The sequence below is a fragment of the Paroedura picta genome, chromosome 8 (genome assembly GCF_049243985.1).
Source record: "Paroedura picta isolate Pp20150507F chromosome 8, Ppicta_v3.0, whole genome shotgun sequence".
Classification (NCBI taxonomy): Eukaryota; Metazoa; Chordata; class Lepidosauria; order Squamata; family Gekkonidae; genus Paroedura; species Paroedura picta.
Genome location: NC_135376.1, coordinates 55,743,781 through 55,771,671, shown reverse-complemented (window position 1 = coordinate 55,771,671; position 27,891 = coordinate 55,743,781). Strand labels below are relative to the sequence as shown.

The 27,891-nt window shown below is 41.4% G+C and overlaps 1 protein-coding gene across 3 annotated transcripts in view; it reads left to right on the top strand.

Moving 5' to 3' along the window:
- Window positions 1–4,049: 4,049 nt before the first annotated feature.
- Window positions 4,050–27,891, top strand: part of RAB11FIP2 (RAB11 family interacting protein 2) — a 44,609-nt gene continuing 20,767 nt past the window's right edge. For 2 of the 3 annotated variants that reach the window (XR_013233601.1, XM_077349897.1), the window contains exons 1-3: window positions 4,050–5,349; window positions 19,625–20,067; window positions 22,487–22,946. Coding sequence is in view for 2 of the 3 variants with exons in the window: in XM_077349897.1 (XP_077206012.1) it covers window positions 4,988–5,349; window positions 19,625–20,067; window positions 22,487–22,946 (1,265 nt within the window). In the remaining variant the exon portion in view is untranslated. The remainder of the gene's footprint in view (window positions 5,350–19,624; window positions 20,068–22,486; window positions 22,947–27,891) is intronic. The other variant, XM_077349896.1, reaches the window with a different exon arrangement.

The following is a 27,891-nucleotide window of genomic DNA, read 5'->3' as shown; positions in this document are numbered from 1 at the left end:
CAGGGACTGAATCAACCTGGGATTGCAATAAAAGTTCCATGCAGACTCCATCTAGGTCAATACCACCAAAGCACATTCAGTAAAAACAGGCTAGTATCATTAAAACAAGCAAGGGTATTATTAACAAAAACATAAAATACACACTGAGTAACTGAATGAGAAAGGTAAAATTATCTTTGGAGCAGAAAGAGACCATAAAATATTTAAAAGATAAAACCTCTTCATTAGAAGCTGGGGTGAAAAGGAATATTTTAGCATGGGGCTCAAAAGAAAGTTAGGTAGAAGCCACATGAATCTCCCAGGGGATGGCATCTTAAAGGTGAGATTTCACCATTAAAAAGGCCTGTCTCTTTATGTTAGGCTGAATAAAGTCTAGGTGAACTGAAGCTGGAAACCTCTTTTTATTGTTTACACTGTAACAGTTGCTACTTTATGAAGGACCATATCCCTAGTCTAATCCATGTAACGCTTTTTGAAATATAAAGATGCTCATGGCAAATTTCTGGTAGAAAACGCACTAATCACTACTGCAACGTTTGATGCATGGAATTCACTATTATCAAAGTGTGTGATTTAATTGGTAGTTCTGATATTTGAACTCTGAAACTCAAGTGAGGTTAAAATGAAAGAGCTTTGGCTAAGAGGCATATTGCCAATTTGTGAGGAAAATTGCCTGTTGCTGTGGAATAATCAGCCCAGAGTCCACTGCTTTAATGAACTATGTTTCAATGAATAAGGTGGAGCTTTTGGCCATGTAAGAGTGTTGCTACTAAAAGACAGGTCATCCTTGTTCTTTACATAGGAAGACATACTGTAGTAGTAGTCAAGCAAAATTACAGCTTGAACATCCCCTCTTCACTTATACATGAGACAAGGTCCTTGTCAGTTTGACTCAATGTTCTCTTGCGGTTTGTTATGAGCCCAGTATAGGGTTGCCAGCTCTGGGTCAGGAAATTCCTGGGTACTTAGAGGTGGAGCCCAAGGAGAGTGGGGTTCAGAGAAGGAGGGGCTTTGGGATGTAATGCCATAGACTTCACATTCCAAAGTGGCTATTTTCTCCAGGGAAATTGATCTCTGTAATCTGGAGATTGCAATACCAGAAGATTGCCTGGCCCGTCTGGAGGTTGGCGACCCTAGCACAGTATAACACCACCTTCGTTTGGGCACAGTAGAGAGTTTCCATTGGGGCACAGTAGATAGTTTATTGTTGCACTCTGCAGCGTTTTTGCCCAGTTCAAGAACTAAATGATCATTATCAGAGAAACTACATTTCCAGTGCCTGAGCCATATGGTAGGATGGTATGAAAATCTAATAAGTAAGTAAATAAATAACTGGTCATTCCAGTCGTTAAATAGATGAACTTGAAAGCAGGAATTAGCTTGTAGTTTGTCCCCTCTTTGTATTGTCAGTTAGGTGCATCTTTAAAATGACTAAATACTTAATTGTGCTGTTTTATTTAGTAGGGCTTACTCCCAATAAAATATTTTTAGGATGGCAGCCATAATCATGCAGCCAGACACATCCAAATTGTGAACTGCCTTGAGGCTGCTTGCAAAGACATGAGCCAGACTGATAGGGGTTCATGTCCAATATGTCCAGGCTGTGGTTTCTTCTCCTCTCAACACTATTCCTGAGCCTCCTCATCTTTAGAGAAAAGGTGTCCACTCAACTAACTTTAAAATTTTTCTTTTCTTTCCCCATTTTGATTTTTTCTATTCTGATTTCTCAAAGTTTCCTGACCACTATTCTGCCCATTGTTACTACTAATAATGTGACTTGATTTAAAGGTGAATTTGGGTGAACCAGCTTATCCATATTACTTGTAAGTCACCTCAGGCAGATCTCTGGATTTGAATTGAGTTGTTCCACTGCAGATGAACCTGGTTATTCTCTGAAAATGCACTTTGGATGGTACTGTTAATCAATTAGAATTGTTTTAATCTGTTAAACTGTGACCCTAATTGATTGGGGAGTTTTAAAAAATGATATCTATTTTTAATACAAGTACTTAAAAATCCAAAGGAGGTAAGTTTCAGGGGAGCTACTCTCCCTATTTTTTTAATTTGAAAAAGTTATTTCCTCAAACAATAAAATCATAATCCAGTAGCACCTTTAAGACCAACAAAGATTTATTCAAGGTGTGAGCTTTCCAGTGCAAGCACTCAGACTAAGAACTCCCTATCTTGCTCAGATGTAGCAGTTGGGTTTGTTGAGGAAGGTGATCAGCAACACAAATGAAACCAGAATCCAAGTCGCTTCCCTCTGGTGCTGCCTGACGCAGATGCTGATTTCATTTGTGTTGCTGACCCCCTCCCTCAACGCACCCAGCTTCTATATCTGAGCAAGATAGGGAGTTCTTAGTCTGAGTACTTGCACTGGAAAGCTCACACCTTGAATAAATCTTTGTTGGTCTTAAAGGTGCTACTGGACTCTGATTTTATTGTGCTACTTCAGACCAACACGCCTACCCATTTGAATCTTTCCTCAAACAAATTAAGTATTTTTGGGTAATAGAGATGCTACTTAAGGTTATAACATCAGAAGTTGCCTGGAGAACATTGTTATATAAATCCAGTTCCCTGGAAGGCAAAGACATGGATTAATTTCAGCACAGATTCTTGAATCCATGATTTTTATGGTGTTCAAGAACAAGGATACCAGCTATAATTCAATTGCAGTTTTGTGTTGATTCTCTGTAAAAAAAAATCATATGTATTCATTTGGATCATATCCATGTTTTTATACTTTGGCACTGGCATAAAGAACTGAATCCATTAAAAAAAGAAATTATGTAGTCTGCAGACATGCATGTTATATTTAATACTGCAATGTATCTTCTGGGAGGGACTCTATGCCAAAATCATGAGGTTCTGTATCTTGGATCCATATTTTTGTCCCACAGTAGTACCAAACCCCCCAGAGGTTCACTGTTGTTCAGTCTATGGATGTTTATGTGTGATTTTACAGTGGATTTCAGAAATCTATGTAAATATCAACACTACAATTCCAGAGGATACACACTTCATATGCATGTTTTTGTTCTGTGGTGATGTCATGAAGTTCTGGATCTGTGATTTTCAATCACAGTTCTGGATCTGGATCTGTGCATATGGTATTCTTCAAACTGACAATGGATTTTGGTGCTGCATACATGACAATCATGCTAATCCATTCCATTAGCTTTTCCCCTCTCCTTTTTTTGGGGCCACAAGCAGCACTATGGAGCCTTGGATAATGGCTCATAGGAAATAGCCTATGGACATAGAGAACTGATCTATGATTTGTCTAGGATTGCCAGCTCTGGGTGAGGAAATGCCTGGAGATTTCTTACGAACCAATGCACACATGTACAGGGGATGGACCTTAGCAGGGTACAATGTCATAAAAATCCAACCTTCAAAGCAGCCTTTTTCTTCAGGGGAACGGATCTCTATTGCCTGGAGCTCAGTTATAACAGCAGGAGATCTCCAAGTGGCATCTAGGGGTTGGCAACTTTAGATCTGATGGTGGAATGAGGAGGGGCTTCTATGTGAAAAAGCCAGAGAAACCACAATTTCCCCTCTAGAAGTAAGTTCCCTGGGGCGTCACTAACTTCCACGCAACTGGCTTCCCATTGATGGCACCGTTCCTTGACTCCACTCATTTCACTGGGCTCATTTCCCTTGTAAACGGCACCTTCGCCTCAGGTGTGCCTACCTGGACTAGAATGGCACACTTCCCGCAAAAGCATGCCCTCAGGCTTGCAGGTGCGCTTGAACTGAACCCACCAGTCCTAACGATTGGTAGGCAAGCCCTCTGGACATCAGCGGAACAGCTTTCGAGGCGAGCCTCAAAGAAGGCGGCCGGTCACGGTCCAACCTGCCTGCGACTAGTTATGTACCCCCCCCCCCCCGGTGGGTTAGTGAAAACGGGAAAAGAGCTGCGGCTCTTCTTCAGAGTCGGGGCTTTCATGGGCGCCACGGACACTGCGCTCCATCCTCCCTGGTCTGCGTGCGTGACGGGCGGGTCCCTGCTTCGGAGCAGGCTTTCGCTCCCAGCGGCGACCGCCTTCTGCTTGCTTGGCCCGCTCCCCAGGCAGCCCCGCTTCCTCCCAAGGCCAGCTGGGCCGGACCAGAAGCTCCGCGGCGGGGGAAGGGAGGGGAAGGAAGGGAACCCTGCCCTCCGCCCTCTGACCGCCCAAGGAAGGAGGCGGTGCCGCTCGCTCCCTCCCTCGCTCCCCCTCAGCCGCGCCGGCTCCGGCAGGATGGGGAATGCGGAAGTGGAAGCGCCGGCCCGGCAGCTCTGGAGTCGGCGTCCGTGGGAAGCGGCGGGGCGGCGCTGAGACCCCACCTGAGGCGCGCACTCGCTCGCCAGGCCCGGCGGAAGGCCGCCGCGCCGCCTTGCTTGACGCCGCAGTGGGCAGCAAGCGCCGGGGTTCCCCCGCCCGGTCTCCCAGCCGCTCTAGCGAGGCATCCGCGGAAGGCGAAGGGCGGCCTGGTGGCGGGAGGGTGGCCTCAGGAGCAGCGCCCTTCCCCTCCCCCCCTCCCGATGGACGGAGGAGCCATTTTGCCCCGCTCGCTGGAACGAAGCCCAGGGCACCAGGGGCTGCGTCGCTTCCGATAATGGGGGGAAGCGCCGAGGGTCTTTGCCTGTAAGGGGGTGTCACTTCAGGGGGTTCCCTACCTAAAGGGTTTGGTGGTACTCCAAGGCTTTATTCAACTATCCCCCCCCCCCCAAGGTTGTGCAGGGGAATGGAGGGTTAAGCTCAGGGAGAGGGAGTTGAGCTGAAAAGAGGGCGGAAAGGGCCGTGGTAGGTAAGGAGAAGCACTGCCAAGGGATCTGGCTGTGGACGCAAGTCTGAACTAGGTTAAGAAATCCGGGCCCAGTGTAAAACCCTTGGTTAAGGAATCGTTGAGAGGCCTGGGCAAACAGGGATCTGTGGGGCTTTGGAGTGCACCTCTAAAGTGGTAAGACTAGGGCAGGCTTTAGCACTGCTGCTTGAGCCCCATGTCGGAGACTATGTTGGCAGAACAAACCCAGAAGTGGTTCCCCACTCATGTGCAGGTCACGGTCCTTCAGGCCAAAGGCTTAAAGCCAAAGGGCAAAGGTGGGACTAATGATACCTACACGATCATACAACTGGGAAAGGAGAAGTACTCCACCTCAGTGGCAGAGAAGACCCTGGACCCTGTGTGGAAAGAAGAGGCCTCCTTTGAATTACCTGGATTGATGATGGAAGGAAATTCAGAAAAATACATTCTCTGCTTGATAGTCATGCACAGGTCTCTTGTTGGCCTTGATAAATTTCTGGGACAAGTGGCAATAAATCTAAATGATATCTTTGAAGACAAGCTAAGAAGAAAAACAGAGTAAGTGTTGTTTTTCTTATACTGGAAATCTAAAGTGAAACTCTAAAATCTCACAGGTTTACCCTAATGCACAAGCGTTCTGAATATTTTAGAATACAGACTTCACAAGGAAAGCAAAATAAGAAATGTTGATATTCCAGAATCATAGATGAGAGCTCACCAGAGAATAGCAGTGTAGGATGTTTTAGGTTGCTGCAGGATAGTTGGCATCAAATAGTGGCTAAGAACATGTGCTACGATCTGGGATGTTGCCAGTTTGAATTTCATCTCTGACAATGCATTCCCTAGGTAGCCTTAGGGAAAGCCATTACCATATGACCCTATCCTACAAATGGGGACAATTAGCCTACCATACAGGGTGCAAGTATGGTAAAAAGCTAAATGTTATTCCTCATTTAATCTTTATTGGTGGTCTTCTAGTCCGCTGTGAGCATGACTGGTGTTGCAATCTAGGATTCCTTGAGTTGGCACTCACACACAGTTTATTGTCATTGTGTAGCCATGTATAACAGCTGTACTCTTTCCAAACTGATAGCTGATTGTGGAGTATATAGATTTCTAGGCTAGCACCAAGAGACACTAGAATAATAAGCTATTTTATGGGAGTCATTTCTGATTTCATAGGAGGAAAATAATATGAAGGACTAAATGCTGAACAAAGAAACTTTCTAAGGTCACTTTAGTAAAACATTTTTAAAATGTACAAAATTTCACAGAAGCAGTAGTTGTAGAGAAACGGCAAATCATATAGGCCTTCTGTTATCTGTATCAAATTTACCTGCTGTTCTCTTACTTTATGACATTTAAAGTAGATAAATAACTGTATTCCTTACTGTATGTGATACTTCAAGGAATGAAAAATGTAATGTGTCATTAGGTGTGTAATAAATATTAATCCCATAAATTATAATTCTTTGATTTTTCACTGTTGGCTACTCATGGCTACCCTGAGTCTGCTGAGACGAGGTAGAATAAAAGTCTACAATAAAATAAAATTTTAAAGAAGCTGTCAAACGTAATCCCATTTTCAATGTGGGTGTTTATCTGCTTAATATTAGAGTATGTGTCTGGCCCAGCAACTCTTCTATCATCATTTTTCATGGCTGAACTGTAGTGAAAATACTTATATTTATTAATTAGGAAGCAATTAAATGTGTCCAAGGAAAGTACTTCAAGGGGGAGTTCAGTACTTTGAGAATCTGAATTCATTGCTTGAGGAAGAAGTATAGATTTTGAGGAACTCTGTCATAAGCTGCAGTTTATTTTTAAAATTCAGTGGTGGTAAATCTTCGATCTCTCAAATAGAAGACATTTCTACCATACATTCCATGTAAACCGAATATTGTTTGTGCAGATAGCTGTAGTGTTTCCATGGATTGCTCAGTCGTTAAGAAGTTTCTTCACGGAACTTTACACAAAATAGTTAATGCAAAAATAATGGAATGGTATGAAATATTCATAAGTGGAGGGTAGTGTAAACTGATGTGCATAATAAAGTAAATGGGAATTGTTGCAATAGCCAAACCATTTCATTAGAGGGAAGTACGCCTATTTTTGTTTTGGGAAGTGCTAGTGTTTTCAGATCCATTTTATAAATATGTTCAAAAGCACTGACGAGTAAACCACTACGTTGGAAAAGCTTTATTTTCTGTATAAAACTGAAGTCCTGTGGCTAAAGATTAACACTAGTGCTGTTTTATTTTGCTACAACAGACCCTTCTGCTGTTTCATGTATTGCTACTTTCCTGTTCTGCTCCTAATTTCCATTTCAGCCCCATTTGAAATTGAAACAATAGGGATTTTTCCAAAGATTCGATCATCCATCTCGTTACATTAATTCTTCATTTGCTAGAGGAACATGAACCATTCTGTTAACTATTAGAATTCGCATGAAAAGACACTTGATAGTTTGGTGGAAACTAGAGAGACTGAAAACTCTTCTTATTGGTGGCTGTACTTATGATATCATTGGTCTGTCAGCGAGACGTCAGCTAATTAGCTGAGTTTTTACTGTTATGTCACTTTGTCAGGCTGAGGTGAAAATGTAGGGTTTGAATGAAAGGGGGCATGCAATATATGTAGCTTGAATGGGTTTTGGTCTCCTGGTGCTCTGTCTTTTTGAAAAGGAATCACCCTTGGTTTAGGGCTCTAGAAGATATGATTCAGATAGTAGATTTACTCGTGGATTGTTAGGTTTAGGAGTGAATCCTTCTACTTGTTAGCCCTTGGGGGTTCGTCTTTAGTCTGCGGCATTTCATTTAGAATGTAAAACAGGTACCAGACACATTTGAGTTGATATTTGGCTTCCCCAATTAAAATGGAGGTGTCATCTGTCCTGACAATTATCCATGCTCTTTAATCCTATTTCTGGGGATAGGCTGCAGCGAGTCAGAGGCAAAAGAATGATTTGTATGTGCTCAGGGCACATATTCCAGGATTTAGCCTTGGTATTCTAAACCAGGCCGTCCTCCTTCCTGGCATCCATTGGGGGTTTAGATGTCTGGGATTTCATTTGGCTTCTCCAGATTTCATTGTCATCCCAGTGTCATAGTAAGTGTTTCACCAGTGCCCACAGGAACCATGTTTCTCATAAAAATTTGGTGGAGAGTTTGATGGAAATGAAAATTTCAGATGTTTGTGAGCATAAAATGTTGGAGAAGCTCATTCAGGATTCTTTGTGTCTGTATTTGTGATAGCCTTCTGACAATGAAAACTGCAGTTGAAATAAAAGGTGTGAAAACTGGATCTTAATGTGTTTAGACCTTTTCACACCTCCTAAGGGCCACAATGTATACTAAACAACTGAAATAACTCTCTGTCCCCGAGAAATTCCATTTAACTCCCTGCAACACATGTCACTCCTCATAATTACTTATATGGCATGAGGAGGTGAAAAGTCAAGGGGAATTCAACTGTAACAGCTTACACTCTTCTTAAGTATTAGGCTGCATTAGTCTATGGTTCCTGTCCTATAACAAGTTAAATCAGTTAAACATCCCTAGATTATAAAGAGATCACTGCCATTTGGCTTCCCAGTTTCCTCTGCCAAGTAAAGGCTGTGACTGTCATAAGGCTTTTTATATAAAATTTGGAAAGGAACCCTTTAGGAACTTTGGGGATTTCAAGAAGGGTTAATAGGAATCATTGCACTTTGGCTGCCAATAAGGCAGGATTGTAGCCTAGTTTAGAAATTACAGTGTAGCTTGAATGGGTTGTTGCCTGTACTTGTGTACATTGGTTCGTAAGAAAGACTCAATGAAATGAAATCAAAGACCAGTGTGCACATAAAACATGTAAACATTAATTATTTGCTTATAGAATTAGTAAAGCCCATTGCATTTGTAATGCAACGGGCCCTAGCTCATGGTTTGGTGTGGGTTTAGTGCCTCACTTGGAAGCTGGCAACCCTAAGAGATCTCTCTGTGCACAGCAGTCTTGATCCTACTCAGGTTTATGCACACTTAGGTAGTGTGGGATTCCAGAAAATGAACCTGCACCTTCCTCTGCAATATTTTCTTGACCTGAAATAGGTCAAGGGGTGCGATGGTTTGTTAAGTGGCTGCAGAGGCATTATAACTTTTGAGGCCACACTTCCAACCTCAAGGAATATTTCCAGACCAGGGGCAGCCAACTTACAGGTGGGGCTTGGAAATCTCCTGGAATTGTTGCTCATCTCCAAACTATAAAGATCAGTTCCTCAGGCAAAAAAGGCTACTTTGAACTCTGTAGTGTAGCAATCCCCAACCTGTGGGCTGTGGACCACATGTTGTCCGTCGACTAATTGGAGGTGGGCCGCAAAGGATTCCTTCTCCCCCCACCCTGGCCCTTTACTTCATCCCCCCGGCCCTTTACAACACACTTCGGGTGTCATTGTCTCCCATCACTCTCAGATGGGACTATCTTGTTGCAGAGAAACAAGCTCAGGTTCCCATTGATTTGTCGTTGTCATGAGTTAAAATTTCCATGAAAATAAAATGTTCCTTATGTTCATTGTTGTGGCATGTTTGTATCTTATTTTGAAGGGATGTTTAAACATTACCATAGCGATCAGAGAGCGTTAGAGCAGTGGTTGAGAGTAGAGGAGTAAACTACCCCTCCCCCACCAGGCCTCAGTAAAATTGTCAAGCGTTGAGTGGTCCCCGGTGATAAAAAGGTTGGGGACCACCACTGTAGTGAACCCACTGAGGTTTAGGGATGTCAGCCTTCAGGTAGGGTCTGAGGATCCCCTGGAAGTACAGCTCATCTCCAGGCAGTTAGGCTGAAGGGTAAGCTCTCCCCCCTTACGTGCGCCCCTTCAAAAGGAATGCAGACGGCCACACCCCTCGGCTAGCACAATCTGTTGCTTGGCTGGTGATGTCTGCCCTTCTGAAGCCTGAGGCCTACTGCTGGCAACTGCAGTTCCTGTTGTTGTCTGCAGGGCCAATTCCTTGCCTAATAAAGGTGGATCACCCGGTTCCCCCCAAAGTCTCACTGTCTACTTTCCCGTAAAGCTAACTCCACTTGAAATTCTGGGCCACTTATGCCTTTGATTTCGTAGGATCTTCCTTGCAAATACTGATTTTTATGTACCAGGCCAAGCTTGAGGAAGTCACTTGAGTTCCTATGTCTCTCCAACAATTTTTCACCATTTACAGGTTCAGGCTATAAATATTATTTATTTAGATCTGCCTGTACTTTCCAGACTTGCAAGACCCATGCTGGTCTGTCTGTTCGCATCCCAAAATACAGTTGCTTATAAGGGCTGGCCAAAATCCATAGTCCAGGCAGCACTCCACCCCAGCTTCAGCCTGCAAGCCACTACTATCATCTCTACTATCGCTGCTCATCTCTAGATTATAATGATCAGCTCTGCAGGCAAAAATGGCTACTTTGGAGGGTGGATGCTGAGGCATTGTGCCATTTTAAGGCCTTCTGCCAAACCTCCAGGAATATTTCCAACCTGGGGTAGCCATCCTCCTGGTGGGGCCTAGAGAGTTCCTTGAACTACAGCTCATCTCCAGATTATAAAGATTAGCTTCCCAGGTGGAAATGCTGCTTTGGAGGGTGGACAGGGTTGTTGTGCAGAAGAAATATTTAAGGCCTCCCACACAGTTTGTTGTGGAGATGAAACACTTGAGGAAGAGGAAAGGACACGCAGTAATGGGTTTAAACGACAAGTACAACGATATAGGCTAGATATCAGGAAAAAATGTTTCACAGTCAGAGTAGTTCAGCAGTGGAATAGGCTGCTGGAATAAGCAGTGGAATAGGCAGTGGAATAAGAGGTGGTGACCTCCCGCTCACTGGCAGTCTTCACGCAAAGGTTGGATACACACTTTTCTTGGATGCTTTAGGATACTTTGGGCTGATCATAGAATCATAGAATCATAGAGTTGGAAGGGGCCATACAGGCCATCTAGTCCAATCCCCTGCTCAACGCAGGATTAGCCCTGATCCTACATTGAGCAGGGGGTTGGACTAGATGGCCTGTATGGCCTCTTCCAACTCTATGATTCTATGAGGCCTACAGCACACGGTTGTTGGACAGATGGAACAGAAGGCATAAGAACTTCTGCAACAGCATCCAGTTTCAGCTACACAACCTTTCATAGTAGGCTTCAAACATTCAGATAGTTGTGGAGAAGAGACATGCATGTCTTGGCTGCATCTGCCCTTGAGCAGTGAGGCTGAATAGCAGTCCCTTAGCACCACTTTTTGAATCCTACCCTTCAGGTAGGGCCTGAACCATTGCAAAATAGTGCCTCTTAATTCCTGTCCATGTAAGCTGTCCGGAAGGATACCAAGATCCAGAGAATCCACAGAGTTGCACTTGTACAATGGTTTCATTCATTTTAACTTGCGATCAGGTCTTGAGTCTTTGGGGAAGATGTGCTATATGTTTTCATATATCAGAAAAAGAAGAGTGTTTGCACCCTCCATGGCCATAGGGAAAGAGTCCAGGCTAGAAATAGGAGAGCCTTTATCTGTGATCAAGCTAAGGATGTCTGGCTGTGTTGTGCCTGCCCAGGATGAACTAGATGCTTTATTAATCAAGGAGCTGGTAGGTAATGACTGAAAACTTGCTTTTCCCCCCCTGCTCCATTAAAGTTATCTTTTGGCTTTACCAGTAAGAAGTTTCCCAGAAACTCATCATCTGGTATCTCATTGGGGATGTAAAATCTCTTTTGTAGGCAGTCAGTCTGTCGAATATTGGAAGTTATTTATTGAACAAAATATATAAAACTGCTTCTCTGTTGTAAAGAGAGCCAGTGATTTTGATAGTGCAACAGTAGCTATGTAAGGAATAAAACACACATCTTGCTTGGAAAATACACATGTGGTTTTTACCCTCAGCTAGTAAACCTTTTGCAGTTTGCATAACTGATTGTATAAGCATTAAACCTGATAATTAATACAGATGACCAGTGACACTGATCTTTCTCCCTTTACAGATTTCATTTTGAGAACTTTAAAGAACTTATTTTATTACTAGATATTAAGCCCGCTGTGGGCAAAATACAGCGGGCCCTAGCATGATGGGTGGGTGGAGGGATGGGGCGAAGGAAGGAGGAAAAGGAGAGAGACAGAAAAACAGAAAGAAAGGGAGGAAGAGAGACAGAAGAAGAGGGAGAGAAACAGGTAGCCAGAAAGAGGCAGATGGAAGAGAGAAAGGGAGAAAGGGAAAAACAAAGGGAATGCTGGGAGGAAGGGAAGGAGAAAGGGAATGCTGGGAGGAAGGGAGGAACAGAGTAAGGTAGGTGGCCTTGGGACCTTCTGCTGGGCCCAGGGGCAGGCTTGGTTTCCCCCAGGGCCCGGCAGAAGGCTCGGAACGGGGGCGGTGGGCTCTGCAGCCTACTGCCGGGCCCAGGAGCAGGCTCGGCTGCCCCAGGGCCTGGCAGAAGGCTCGGAACGGGGGCGGTGTGCTCTGCAGCCTACTGCCAGGCCCAGGAGCAGGCTCGGCTGCCCCAGGGCCTGGAAGAAGGCTCAGGACGGCGGGAGTGGGCTTTGCGGCCTAGTGCCGGGCCCAGGAGGAGGCTCGGCTTCCCCAGGGCCCGGCAGAAGGCTCGGGAAGGCAGCGGCAGGCTTTGCGGCCTACTGCCAGGCCCAGGAGCAGGCTTGGCTGCCCCAGGGCCTGGCAGAAGGCTCGGAACAGTGGGAGTGGGCTTTGTGGCCTTCTGCTGGGCCCAAGGGCAGGCGTGCCTGCCCTGGGCCCGGCAGAAGGCTCCCTGGGCGAGGGGAAGCCGGCCGGAGGACTTACCGCTGGGGAAGGCTTCTTCCTCTGAGTGGCAACTCCCCGGCTGGCTCCAGCTGGCCCAGGCTTTGTGCGGCTCCCCATTGGCTGCTTGGCCCTCGAGTGACACTCGGAGGGCCCAATCAGGAGCCGCTTTGCGGCTCCTGATTGGGCCCTCCGAGTTTTTATCCCAGACAGGGCCCGCCCTAACTCCTCCCCACTTGCCCTTACTCCTTTATTCCTCCCGCTCCTCCGGAGCGGGGAGAGGTTTAAAGATTGCGTGTTCTAGTCTGTTCATGGTCAATTGTTCATAAGTGCAAGCCCTCAAAGTAGATTTTAAAATAGTTTTTTTTTCATTTTTTGTTTTAAGAAAAAAATCTTTATCTCCCGCACCAAACCACGACAAAAAACCCTTATGAACCCCAGCAGGGCTATCCACCTTCTTCTCATGCATAGCTTCTTTTTAAATGATCTTCCTTTCCCTTTTATAGAAAGAAGCTTAATTCTAAGTAAAGTACAGTAAAAGCTTTGTTGTTTAGCACTTGATTATCTAGAATGCTAAGTTAACCAGTGTTACCTAGAGGGCAAGCTCCTCCCAACCAGCCACCATACCCCTGCATCGTCCAATCCTGACATGACTCTGCAGCCAGCCAGTTTGATGCTTCTGGCCACTGCTAGCCATTGCCATCTAACATCATCCTTGGCTCGCATTCTGCCTTGAGTGGACCAGGGCTGATTCTGCTGGAGAATTCTAGGCAACTGTCTCTCTGGTCTCCCTTATGCATTGGACAGTTCCATGGCCTGGGGGTGGAGGTGGGGAGAGGAAGGCTCCCAACTAGGTGCACAGACTGTTATCTTGATGTTTCCAATGAAATGAGGTTTAATAGCTGAGAATTCCTGGGCAGGTCAAAGCAATAAGCTTGAGCATCTGTAATGATAGTTTAACTGGCAACCACTATTCTCTGTTTCAACAAAACTACCTATTCCATTCCTTGTGTTGAACTGTGATATTAACCCCGTGTAGAATTTGGTGATGTATGTATGGTGCCATTGTCATAACAGCAGCCTGTCCGCTACCATGTTTTATGCTCATATGTGTACATCCCAATAAACCTTAATTTATTTATTACAAGAATACATCATGTATTCTGTCCTCCCCCCCCCCCCTTCACCATTACTAGAAGTTTGTTTTCTTCTTAGTGACTGGGATTCTTAACCAGGGTGAAATCCAGAAATGTCATGATAAATTGGAGTTATCTCAAGGTTTCCATTGTTTTTCTCTGAGAGTTGTATGAAGGCAGGCAATGAGTGTATGTGTAGGCCTACACTGCTCAGTCAGTATTACATAATGCTTTGTATCTCTAGGTTCCCAATAGAAATGTGAAAATCCATAAATCATGAAGAATTGAGAGCAGACTGAGGCATTCCTGACATTAATTTAGGAAATGTATATGCAGCCTCTTCAGATACCTGGTCAAGGCTGATTCTGAGACCTTTGCAGTTTATTAGCATGGTATCTGGACTAACATTACTGTAGCAGTAACACAAAAATGCAGCCTAGGAAGTCTCATGACTGTCTTCCAGTGTAGAAGGGGCAGTGAATGGGATTAGTCCTAACTTGCATGTTTCTTTGTAGCAGAAAACTGAACCTTGGTAAATGACTATAGGTGACATAACTCTAATGCATGGTGGTGATATTATAACTGAGAAAACAAGACAGTTGTATGCTATAGACATCGTTTAAAAATGTGGGAATACCATAGTTCAGGGAATCAAGAATCGGAAACATTATACCCTTCCCCTGCAAGCCTAGAGGACTAGTATACAGCATATTGCTTTTAAATACCACTGGCGTTTGTGTGGGTATGTGGGGCCTCTGAACAAACAAGATTTCTGCTTTATGTAGTACAGTAGTGGTTATGGGAGTTTTAGAGTGCATTGCTGTTCTGAGCCTGTGGGCCCATAATTCTAAATACAAAAGTCAGATGCCTGGCATGCATAATTTTGATTTCTTTCAAAACAGCTAATAATTTTTTTATTAAATTGAGTTTTTTTTTGCTTTCAAATGCATTTAGCAGATCTGGAGCATTATATCCAAAGTGACTTTATAACATTGATGTGACCATAACTGTACTTATTTGGGGGATAAATGAGATCCAAATATTTGATGAAGTGTCTTTATTGGTAATATTTCTAGTTTTTAATATATTTAATAGCTTCCTCCTTCCAACACAGCTGTACATATGGTGCTCTAAGAGACAGACTTCAGAGTCACTAGAGTATTACAAAAAAGATATTTAATATTCTGCACAATGCTGAACCTTGTCAGCAATTCCCTAGTGCGTTTTTTCTCCTTCTAAGAAAAATGAAGGCTACCAGCTGATCTAGAATTCCTAGGAAGATTTCTGACCAAGCAACATGCAGGGATTTCTTTTTATCAGGGAGAAGTATGGTTGCTAGCCCATTGTGGCTTTTACAATGTATTAGACTACAGACTAATAACCTTTTGCATGTAGCACTTTTAAGTTGCTTTTGGTTGCACCTTTGAACCACATATGCCTCTAAAATAATCTGAGTGGTAAAGTTTCCTCAAGCTGTGATATTGTGAAGGGGCCCCTCTTGTATTGAATAGTTTACTGTCTTCATTCTGGCACAAGATTTAAGCAGCTAAAACAATGGTTAATATAGCTGGGCATATAAATATTTTTATTACCATTCAAAATGTTTTCCTTTCATGAGTGCGAAAAATCATTAGGTTTTTTTTTAACACTAGTTCAGGTTTGGTGCAGGTGGTGGTCATCAAGGTTTCATTTACAGCTCATGTGTTGTTGCACCAAAAATACCATAGTTACTCATGTTCCATTTTCTTGGTTAGATGTTGTTGAGCATGGAGTGTAAAGGTGGCATAAGGCCTGTTCACTAGTTATATTTATTTTGCACAGTTTATAAAGTTAAAAAGTTTTTTTAAATTATATTTTGTGGAAAACTAACCTTTTGGTTCCTAACTACTGGTTGGTTAGGTTTGTTGTTTTTTGCAGCAATAATAATAATAATAATAATAATAATAATAATAATAATAATAATAATATAACCTGCCCTGCTCAATTTACTAGTTACTTCAGAAAAATCTGGACCTATTATAAGGTGTGTTGGACGCATACTTATTTCCTTCCCCCATCAATGCAGTATGAATTAATGCAGTGAGGGGCAAAATCTAATTTTTAATAGCTAGCAATAGGGAATTTGTTTCATGTTATTTTGTACATATCACTCTTATTTGTGTTAGTTGACTTTCATTAGTGTGTTACTCCAAATGGTGCAGGATAACACATGGTCAGTAGCCATGTAGTAGGGTTTTTTTTTTTTTTGTGACATGTTGGGTGATATGTCAATTTATCACTAGTGCACAGTATCGCTATTAACACCTCCAAAAATGGAAAAAGGGGGAATGGCAGTGATGACATTGCTGATGTCTGCCACCCACAAATTTTAGAACTGGATTGTGATCCAATATGAACGGAAAAACAATGAATTTAAGGCAGGAAACCATATGGGGGAAAAGGACAAGGCACAGAACACTTGATTCCAAACTTGAAGATCGGGAATAAGGTATGTATGCAGAATATGCCTGTGTCTCCTTCAGTCTCAGAAAGCTCCCACTTAAAACTTGATGACTTAAACTAGTATCTGGACATAAAGAAATATATCCTTGTATTGCTTACTTGTGCAGTTGTGTTTGCACACAAAACCTTGGCTGCTTTCTTACTTGAACAAATATATAGTGTATTGTGTTACCTTGCAGTTGTTTCTGGTGGAATTTATGTACGTGGGACACTCTGCACATCTCTTGATTGTTTTGTCTTGAGTAGTTGTCATAATACATATTGTTTACGTCAATAGTAGCATGTTATTAGTTTATACCCAGTATCTTTTTGTAGCAATCCCCTAAAACCAGTGCAATAAAAACAATAAAAACATGGTACCCCACAAGAACCAATCCTTAACAAATTAATTAAGACAAGACAAGAATGGCAGCAAGGTTTATTGTAGACTAACCCAGTCTCCGCAACCCCGCTAAAAAGGGGGAGGTGGAGGGGAGCTGATGACACACGCAACCGCCACATTTGTGAGGGGAGGCCCAGATATTCCTTGCTGCCCAGCCTCAACCAAAAGCCTGGTGGAAGAGCTCCATCTTGCAGGCATTGCAGAATGTTGAAAGATGTTCTTGAAAATCAATGCAAGTTTTATTGGAATAATTTTGCAAACATGAGTTTCACTTTGCTAATCATGGGAAAAGCTTCCCAGTTGCTATTAACTTTCTTTGCACTGAGCCCAAACATTGTATACAAGGAGTAGGCTTTATACTTTTGCTGAAGCCAGTGGTTTCAATTGTCAAGATTGCTTGATTTGTAAATCACTAATAGGGACTGTGCTAGTAATGAAACTTCCTAGTTGCTAATAGTTGGTAGAAAATTATTATCCCACTTTGATTAAATAATTTATTATATACCTTCCATAAACTAAGCATCAGGTATTACTTCAGAATATCTAATTGAAATCATAATGCAAGTATGGAAATATATTTCTTTATTACTGATAACAGAGCTTTTTTAGGCAAACTGGAATTGACATAACTACATAGGTGTTTTAATTTCTCAGTGTTGTCATTTACCATTCCTTCTAAAATATATACATTATATATGTTGAGGTAACAGTTTAGAAGTAATTTCTCAAGTTTTTGAGCTGAGCATTTCTGATCTCAAATATAGGATCTGCTAACACTTCAGGCCTGTATCTTATGCACACATGGAATTAAGTCCTATCAAAGTAAATAAGACTTTTATCTGAGTGAATATATATATAGAAACAAGCTATGCATGTAATACTTAGCATTATTAAGTGATATAAAATAGGATGATTATCTGGGATTAATACATGGAACTTGTGGCGGCGCTTGTCTCAGACTGAGTGCTATTGGGAAGCAAGTTTCTTCCCTGCTTTGCCACAATGGCATGGTACTACTGTGTACCACCTACATTTCCCCCAACATTTCCAGGATTCTTTCCTTAGTCTGCTTTGCTATGATGTTTTGGTAATGGTTGCGGAAAAACTGGAGGGGGGGGGCGACCTGAGTGAACAGGAAAGTCTGATTCTTCTTAGTCCCACCTGCATCATTTTTCTTGTCATAGTCCCCTGAATGGCTTTTTCTATAAACAGGCAATTAACATAGCATGATAATGTTATAACAATAACATTGTTCAATTTCCCTGGATTTTAAGCATACATTAAAAAAAAAACTCTAGCAAGTTTGGCTCTAGCAGGTGAGGATATAAGGAGAAAGGCATATCTCTACAAGGAAAGGCACTAGAGGCACTATTTATTTATTTAATTTTATAGCTAGACAAAGGGTCTGCGTTCTGTTGTTTTATCTATTGTTTTATTGGGGGGCTAATGTAAAGCCCCACGAACCAGCATAACCCAGAAGTCAGGGTCAATAAATCAAATTAATAATAAGAATTTTGTGATGACCATGAAATTTTAAGAGGGGGTGTATGGGCAGGTCCAAGAATAATCTCAGTATTTTATTTACAGGACTTTCACTTTACAAGAGGGGTCTTTTCTTTATACTCTTTTTGACCTATACATTTAATTGATAGACAACCAATTAATTTGTTTTTTCTACTCTTCTGTATATTTCCAGCCAGAACAAAAGTGTGGCTTGAGGAAAGGTTGATGGAGACCTTGCCCCAGCCCCTAGCAGCAAGGAATGCTTATGATGTCAGCTCAAGTTCTTTATAGATAGCACTGCCACATTTTTCAACATCTCAGTAATTTTGGTGGTGGTCCTACAGCCAATGGACCAGCAATCCCCTTTGCTGAAAAAAGTATGTTTAATTCAGTAGTAGAATTTTCCCTCCAGTTAAGACTAAATAACGGTACAGAAAGGAGGTCAAGTGAACATTTTGCCTCAGACTTACAGTGGCCCAAGTATTTCTTCTTAACAATTGAGCTATCAGAGCCTGAAAAAATATAGCTATGCACTTCTGAAAAACAATTTTCTAGGTAGAGTATTGAAGTCCAGAACTTACAAGGTAGTGTTTTCAGAAATGATGCCCCTTCCATGCGCAGGCAGAGCTGAGGGTTCTCAGTATGTGGTTAAAATGGTGGTATTAGGATGAAAGGTTTAGCAGTGGGGACAGCAATGGGATAAACTTTTGTCCAAAAGAGAGAGGTTCCACTCTTACCAGATTATTGAGACTTAATATTTTAAAAAAATTCAGAACAGCTCACATGCTGCTAGGTCAAGATCTCACACCATTAAATTTATGGATTGTAGATTCCGGAAAGATAGATGTTCGTCTCACACAATGTATACATACATTTATGGAATTCACAGACACTTAGGAAGTGACTTGCTTAGATGGCAGCGATTGGTTCTGTTCATGGAGGATAGGTCTTTCAGTGCCCATTGGTCCATAATGGCTAAATGAAATCTCCATCTTCTGAGACACTGTAATTTTGAAGAGCAGGGTTCACAGGAAGTGGCAGAGAAAGGGAGTTGTTTTCATGCTTCTTGGGGACTTTACAGAGGCCTCTAGTAGCCACTCTAGGAACAAAGCTATTGTGTTAATTGGACCTTTGCTTTGATTTAACAAAGCTCTTCCTATTTTCTTAATGGTCATATCTCCCATGAACTCACTAGCTGCTAAGCAGTACTCTGGTTCAGCCCCATCTGTACCATAGATAAAAATGCTAGCTGATCTTGGGGGTAGCTAAGATTAGTAAGGTGAATCATACCTCATGGCTTTGGAGCTTTATAAATATAAGGCATATGAAGTACTTGGAAAATTCAGAAAATGCTTGAATATGTAAGCTACATTTTTATCAATGTTCTCTTTGATAATGGAAATCAACTTTTAATTTTGAATACTTCACATCAAGATCATGTGTTGCAAAATAGGTATTTAAACGTATCCCAAACCACTGAGATGTGGAGATTGTTTTAAAAAGTAGACTATTTGGTTCAGTGCAACATAGTTTACTGTATGCCTCTTATCTTTTAAGGTGGTTTAGCCTAGAATCTAAACAGGGAAAACGGACTAAAGACAGAGGAGAGATAAAGGTCAATATTCAGTTTATGAGGAACAACATGACAGCAAGTATGTTTGATCTCTCAATGAAGGACAAAACTAAATCGCCTTTTGCTAAACTAAAGGACAAAATGAAGGGACGCAAGACTGATGGGACCCTTTTGGATACATCCTCTGCAATCATTCCAAGTTCTCACACCCCGGAAACGAGTGCTGCAACTTCCCTTAGTGAAATACAGCTAAAATCAAAACCAAAAAAGCCTTTTCTTTTGGGACCTCAACGACTATCATCAGCTCATTCAATGTCTGATTTAACTGGACCTCAAGTGTCTTCAGAAAAAAATAAATCTGGTACACTTGGACATCCAAGCCTCTTCAGGCGTCAGCTAGAGTCTGTTGGTTCTGTGGATGAAAGCGGTAAGTAAAAATTTGGTTTTAAGTAGTGAATATTGTTGGACACTGGTATCTGCTATTATTTTGTATCTATACCAGCTCTCGGAGTATTCGTGATCAGAAAGAAAGTTAGAATCCAAATATCTGTGCTTGATGGAAGTGGCAGATTAGTACTATAGATCAGCTTCAGTCAGTTTCAGGTGGCTAACCATTACTATGGAGTAGAAACTGACTGCGGCACCTGAGATGCTTTTAAGAGGGTTACAGCTCTGCTTAGTTTTTCTTTGTGACAGTAATGTGTGCTTTAGAACTGCTTCAATTAATGGTGGCTAATCTCAATGGTGTAGTACTGATTTTCTCAGTTCTACTGATGTGATTTAGATTAATTGGCAGTTCCAGTTTAGTTCAGTGAATTGTGATGGTATTTTGATCACTATACCCCCCATCTTCCAGGACACTCACTTGATAGTTCACTGTCACTCATTCACTGTCACTCATTTCAGACCAAGGTGAATTTGAAGTAGTTGCCAGATTGTCTAGATTTGTTGCCTTTTATTAAAGCCCAAATCAGTTACATTTAATGAAAAATTTGGGGGAAATTCTAGAAATTTGGGGGAAAAATCAGAATATGTTCAACATTGACTTTTTATAAACAAATCCGACCTTATGTTATAAATGTAAAATGCATGATGTATAGCTTCATAACAGTGCATTGATAGGATGTAGTTAAAACATTTGCAAGTAGCTATTTGTTACAAAAATATTGTGGTAAAATAGGTGATCCAAAAGAGAGTAGGATCATTCCCCCCCCCCCCGGGGACAGTGAGGAATTTTGGGGCAGTAGGGGGCAGCAGTTTGACTCTTCATGCTGCAGCTCCTAGAGAGAGAGACGTTTTAAGGTGGCTTGCAGTTGCTTGCCTTTGGGTAGTAGCGACCCTGGACTTCCTTGGTGGTCTCCCATCCCATTGCTGACCAGGGCCAACCCTGCTTAACTTTCTGAATAAAACAACAGCTCCAGAAGTTGAGCTGGATGGGATCTTCAGACAGTCCTTTCCAGGCTCCACTATATATATTCCAGACTAATATATCGCTGCTGCACAACAAAAACAAGTATGGGCAATATAGTGTATTTTGAATTTGCAGGAAAGAGGTGTGTGTTCATGTGTGTGTGTAGGGGGGGGGCATTAGCGATGTGACCTGGCAGCCAAGGGAGCAGCAGCCCCAAAATTCTGGGAACCACTGTGTTAAAACAACAACAACAATTTATGATACTTTTATTTTTTGTCATTTGGGAAGATTGCCCTTTTCCCATTAGAAATAGATTGCATTAATTTTTTAGTAAAATAATTTTACTAATTATTATTTTTTTTAGTAAAATTTTAAAAAAATCTTGCATTCATATTCAGAAACAATATGCATCATAACTATCCTTTCAGGCTTCCAGGTCTCAGTCTCAGTTGAGTTAAACTTTATAATACTTACCTCTTCAACAGTATATCACATATACACAGACACACCTTGTAAAGGCCCATATTGTGTCACTTAAAAATAATTATTTAAATTATCATGAAATTTCTTTTTCTAATCAGAAAACTTTCTGAAAGATTAGTAGCTTCCCATTCTGAAGTTTTATTTTTATTTTTGTAAACTTTCCATGCATGTATTTGTTTCTTGATTTGGTGTGTATATTACAAAACTAGACTGGTTTCTTTCACATGCTAAAGAAGATGGAAGAACCTGAAGGAGGCAAGATGAATAGATATTTGTATGTGTCCTTAGGATGCAGGAATTGCAATCACTCTTCACTGTAAATTATCTCAGATTATATTGATGGCTAGTATTTTGAATAAATAGAAGGAAATTAAAATAAATGTAAAAATCCTTTCTTAAAAGCATTCCACTCAAAGGAAAAACATTTCTGTAAGTTCTGTTAGTTTTTCACATTTTTTCTGTTTTTCAGTTGAAAGAAAAGTTGAAAATAAAGTCTGCAGAGGAAAAATGCTGTTCTTTCTCCCCCACTCCACCTTTCCCTTTGCTTTTTCGTGTACCTGTACCTTTCCTGTATCTGTACCTGTACTTTGACAGAGAGCCAGATAACATTGTATAGTATCTTACATGAATTCTTTAGGCACAGACATGGTCTTACCTACACATAAAATAGACAATGATTCAGCTGAAGATAGGCATATAAATCTCATTGATTCAGTAGTAGAGATCTGACTGCATACTTAATTAACTTGCATTTAAATTGATGGGATTAGAATATGCTTAACTCTCATCAGGTCGTGCCTATATTAAGAATTCTTTAAGTAAACCAGTTATCTGTTAGAATAATTAATTGCAAAAGCTTCTAAAAGCAATGTTATGGACAATTTTTTGCATGTATATAACCAACCTTGATGCCATGTACCTAATTGTATACTAACTACTAAATGATTTGTAGGAAGTCTAAAATCTCCACACAGACGGACGTTAAGTGCAGATACAACTAAAGTGAATCGTCTTGACAGCACAGCTGATGACAGTGAGTCTGCTTTTGGAGTGCAGAATGACCCTTTTACGAATGTGAGTGCTTCACTGCCTCAGAAGTTTGCAACCTTGCCAAGACAAAAGAATCCGTTTGAAGAAAACCCTATATCGTGGGACCAAAATACAGGCCTGTTTTCAAAAACTCATGATATAAAAAAAGACATTAAGAGAGAGAAAAAGGAGAAGGTTAGTCTCTTTGAAAGAGTCACTGGGAAAAAAGATAGTAAGCGGTTAGAAAGACTGAGCAATGGAGGATCAGATGACTTGAAATCACCTAGTGTATTTGGTGAAAATCATCAAGGCAGTTTTGATTTTGATCCGACTAATCCCTTTACAAGCAGCTTCAAGCCAACAAATGCGCTGTCATCTTCTAGGTAAGGTTTTCTATTTAGATATTATATCTTTGCAGTTGTTATTTTTAGAACATGATGAAGCCATTAAGTCTTCAAGCAAAAATATGTTGTGCTTTAATTAGGGCCATAGACTTTTGAAATAGTTCTTCATATTTTTGAAGTATTACTTTGCCCCAGATGGCTCCTGGTTTGCTGTAAGAGAGCTAGCTCAGCTGTTGTGTAGGAAGATCTATCCTCTACTTCCCCCACTAGCAAACAGCCTTGCACTGCTAACATGAAAATCCATTTCTAACCTTAACTGATTGCTTCTATAAGTGACAAAGGAATGTTTCCTCCCCAAGCAGAAACAGCATGTTTTGTGATCCATTACTTTGTGTGTCTAGTTCTAGACAGTGGTGATCACCTTTTCACTGAGATACACACCTCTAGAACCTGTGTAAGAAACTGCACCTGGTTAGCTTGTTTTTCTTTTTAGAATACTGGCAAAACAACTGAAAAAATTTTGATAAATAGCCTTTGGGTTCCTGTATATGGTGAATTGCCTTGTTCTTAGTTTTTAATCTGCTTTGCATCCTGTGATTTTGAGAGCATTAGGGAGATAACACAATGAAGTAGTTTTGTAACACGATTTGTGTTGTTGTGTGGACGGGACCCATATGAAATTGAGTCTTTATATTGTCCTAGTTCATACACAAATCTTTATGACCTTGGTTCCCCAAAAGTAAAAGAACATTGGTTTTATTGTTGCAATTCCTTTACTTGTTTTCTGTCTGAAGGAATTCAGAGATATATGACAAAATTGCAGATTCTGTGAGTAAAAATGATTTAATTCAAACAATGTTAATACCGTGTACCATTAAATCAGAGAAGGAGAGCTGTTTCAGGCCTTGGCTCCTTGGCCTTGTAATGGGACCTGTTGTGCATCTCTGAAGGTACTAAAATTCAGTGACTGTGACCAGATGTTTCCATTCAATGAGCATCAAAATCAGAAAACTGTTGAAGCCAGATCCTAGCAATTGCTCAACTTGGTAACCAGTCCCTACCACCTCTGCCCGCCTTTCACTAATGTAAAATCATTAAGAATGGCTGGTAATATACTGTATTAGGCTAACTCTTCCACAAGAATTATTTGTGACATATTGAAGGCAACATTTAGTTGGCTTTGCAAATAAATTCACAACAGTTTCTAGTCTACAGAAAAAAAAAGTTTACAATATGTAAAGTTAAGAATCATTTCTTCAGTCCAGTTCCTTGGGATACACAATTTTTTTTAAGCAATTAAATATTTGGGGATTAAAAAAAAACTCTTGGCATTGGAGCGGAAAAGTTGTGGTCTCAGTTCCGGATTCAGCTTGACAAATTCAAAGATTGTGGTAGAAGGGTAGGGGCTGCACTTGACACTTCATTTCTACAAAACAGCACAGGGCTATATTTGTAGGTTAGATTCTATGTCTGCTTTCACTTCTGCATTCCTTTAACTTGGACCAGGGGCCGTTCCGCATTCGTCCAAAATAGCACAATGGTTACTAATTGAAATCGCTACAGTTTTACCATTATGCACAACGTCGTTGACAAAATGCAACACTCCTGAAACCGATCTGCAAAAAGCGCTTCGTTGTAGCACTTTCAGGGAAATCCCAAAAAGTGGATTCACCCTCCGGAAAGCGCTACACTCCTGCAACCAATCTGCAACACTAGCGGGAAAGTTCTCTGTGTTACCATTGTTGCGGTTTCTGCAAAATCCCTCCCCCTGGCTCCTCTGATCTTCCGGCGAAGCGATCGCCGTTTTTTTTTCTCCGAGCGAGCGGAGATCAACGCACCAGCGAGCCTTTGTTTACCCAGCGAGGCTTCCCTGGCAGCAGCCCTTCTGTTTAAAGTCACCAAGCACAAGCATCGCAGAGGCCCGTTTGCTGGTTTATTTTCACTTTATTTTTCACACTGTTCTTGGTCGAAAATCGCGCCCGTGAGGGGGGGGGATTTTTTTTTTCACTCGGGGGGAGCATGGCAACGATGAAACGGCAGCTCAAACACCACCTGCTAGCTGGATGGGTCTCTCCGTTGCAACGAATCAATGCATATTCATTGCAACGGGTGTGGTTTTTTTTTTTTTAAACCTTCCTTATAGGGAAAGGGGCTGTTTGGGAGCATGATAACGGCCGCCCATTGGCTGCTTGACGGCCAGGGGCGGGACACAGCTTAGCAATAGCGCTTCCTGGCTAGCGATTTTTGCAGAGACCGGAAACCTGTGGGAAATGATAGAAACGCAACTGGATTCCACTACAAAGGCAGGTATGCGTTACGCCGAATTCCACTATTTAAAATGGCGATTTTTTGCTACATGGATCCCGGTGCGGAATGGCCCCAGGTTTTCCTCGAACCTGGGCTATAACTCATATTTAGATCTAAGCCATGGTTTGGGATCTTCTTGTCGAGTAACTGTAAGCAGCCTTACATGGCCTTCAGGCTATTCAAGATTAGATTCATCCTAAAGCATCTGTAACTAGAACTCATATCACATGTTTTCTCTCACTTCACTGCCATGCACACACGCATGCACATACATATACATCCAAACACAGGCAATTTTTTAGTTGAGTTCTTATCTTAATTTATTGGCTGTTAACTGCCATGAAAAAAGAGAACTTGGCTCTCTGGAGAAGGTTTTTCATTTGGTAAATGACAAGAATTTTGAATTGTCCATGTTCTGAGTGTTTAAAAAATATAAAGTAGAACTCATGCTGTGGGAAATGTGCCATAATTCAGAGGCTCTGTTGTAATCTAATCACCAGGGGAACGCTTTCTAGTTACCATTGGTCACCAAACAGGCACCCTGTTAAAGTCTGTATTGGGCTTTAATACCCCAGTTTTTCTTTAGAGCTGATGAAATATGTGTTTTAAATTCTAATCCCCTACTGTGGAAGTTTATTTTTACACACTATTCGGTTTCTTTCATCTCTCTACCTGGATTCATTCATTGCAGTGGCTCTTAAGGAGTTAATATGTAGCTATTTCACTGGACAGTCCCATACTCTGAAGATACCTAAGGACAAATGTCATTCAATTTAAATATAAATTTTAAAATCCTGCATAAGGTAACTAGATCTACATGCAGCGTTCTGTACAAAATGTTTGTTTTTTAAATCTACACTACAGTAGGCTAATACACTGATGTGAAAATTTCTCAATTTACAGCATTTGACAGGTGCTAAAAGAAAAGCATCTTTAATTTTAATGTGTTGTTAGGCCCTCTTTAGAGGGATTGTGCAAGTTATTAACAAGGTCCTCTGAGACAGGAGACGGGTAATTAACAAGACCTATAGAAAGAGAGTTTGGGTAATTAACAAGCTCTTAGGCACTGGACACAGGGTAACAAATAGTCCAGTAGTTAAAGGCGACAGGTTGTTACTAGCATGATCAAATGCCAGATTTGAGAATGTGAATAGATAGGTGTCTCAGTGAGGGGTCTAATTAGTATTGTTGTTATATATAAACCTCTTAGATTACATTTCTGTAATAGAACAATCATGATAATAGCAATGCATACATTCCTCAGTTCTCTTTTATGATTGAAATTTCATTTAGAAATTGTTGTGGCCTTTACGAAGATTACTATGGGGGGTATAAAATATATTAAGAAAATAGCATTTTAATTAGGTAAGTTATGTTTGTTGGAGATCATCTGACTTGGAAGCATTATGCTGAGGATCATGAGGTTTGTTGGAAGCATTATACCAGTGGTTCTCAACCTTCCTAATGCCACAACCCTTTTACACAGTCCCTCATGTTGTGGTGACCCCCAACCATAAAATTATGCAAGAGTTCTTTCTTTTACAGAAAGGAAGCCAAAACTGACCCATGGCATGAAGATCCATTGTTCATGATTGTATATAAATTGTTTTTTTCCCTGGGGTTTCTCAGTTCAGTTCTGCCTCTTGTCCCACTATACTGATCTCGCTGTTTTCCACTCCTCTAGACAGATGAATGCTCTATCTCGATATACCCCACAAGGCTGTTGTGTGGATGGCACTCCCCCGCCAAGCTGCTTGCCCTGCCGCGACCCCTGTGAAAGGGCTGTTCGACCCCCAAAGGGGTCCCAACCCCTAGGTTGAGAACCACTGTTTTAAAGGATTTGTTCCATGGAGGGACCTGAAAGATAGGCTCTCTGGCTATCTGTGGAAAGGCTTCATGGCAAATTCATGAAGTTTTTCTATTACAAGACTTGTGTAATACCTTTTTTATTAGAATCAACTAATTTGATTCAAAATAGTGAGTCAACATGGTTTGTCTAGCAAAAAAATATTACATGGATTTTGTTCAGCCTATGAAAACCTGTGGCTTAAAAACTGAGCTGTGCAGTCTGGTCTTCATTCTTCAGAGAGAAGCTCTCTGGTGATAACTTGGATACCATTCAGGCTGAAACCAATGATAAGAAATCCATGGCTTTTTTTGCTAAGTGAAAAGGTAGACCCATCCCAGAAAGAAGACCTAGCATTTCTTGAGCCTTTGTATATCTGGACCCTTTAGAGACTGGATGATTTCTTGCTGCCTACCACAGTAGTTAAGAGGAAAAGATATACTGAGCTGATGGTTCTGAGAATGCATGACTCAAAGGGGATAATAAGATTGCATGTTACTTTATGTTCACCGTAACTGCCTTAGACTCCACTTCAGTGGTGAATGTTTGTAAAACAGCATCCTGAGCTTCAGTCTCCACATTCATCAGGCTGTATGAAATGGACTCTGCTGCCTTGGCTTACACAGCCTATGGGCAGCAAGTCCTTTAATAAGTAGTATAAGTAGACAGTTGGCAGCTATTGTCCCTTTCTGTTGTGGTATAAAGCATCCCAAACACCAGAGTGTCCTCAAGTGAGAAATGATCTTTGGACTTACCAGGTTGAGTAAGGATAAGGAGAGTATCCTGGATTCACTGTTTTTAGACAGTCTTCAGTTTCCCCCCTCCTCTAAT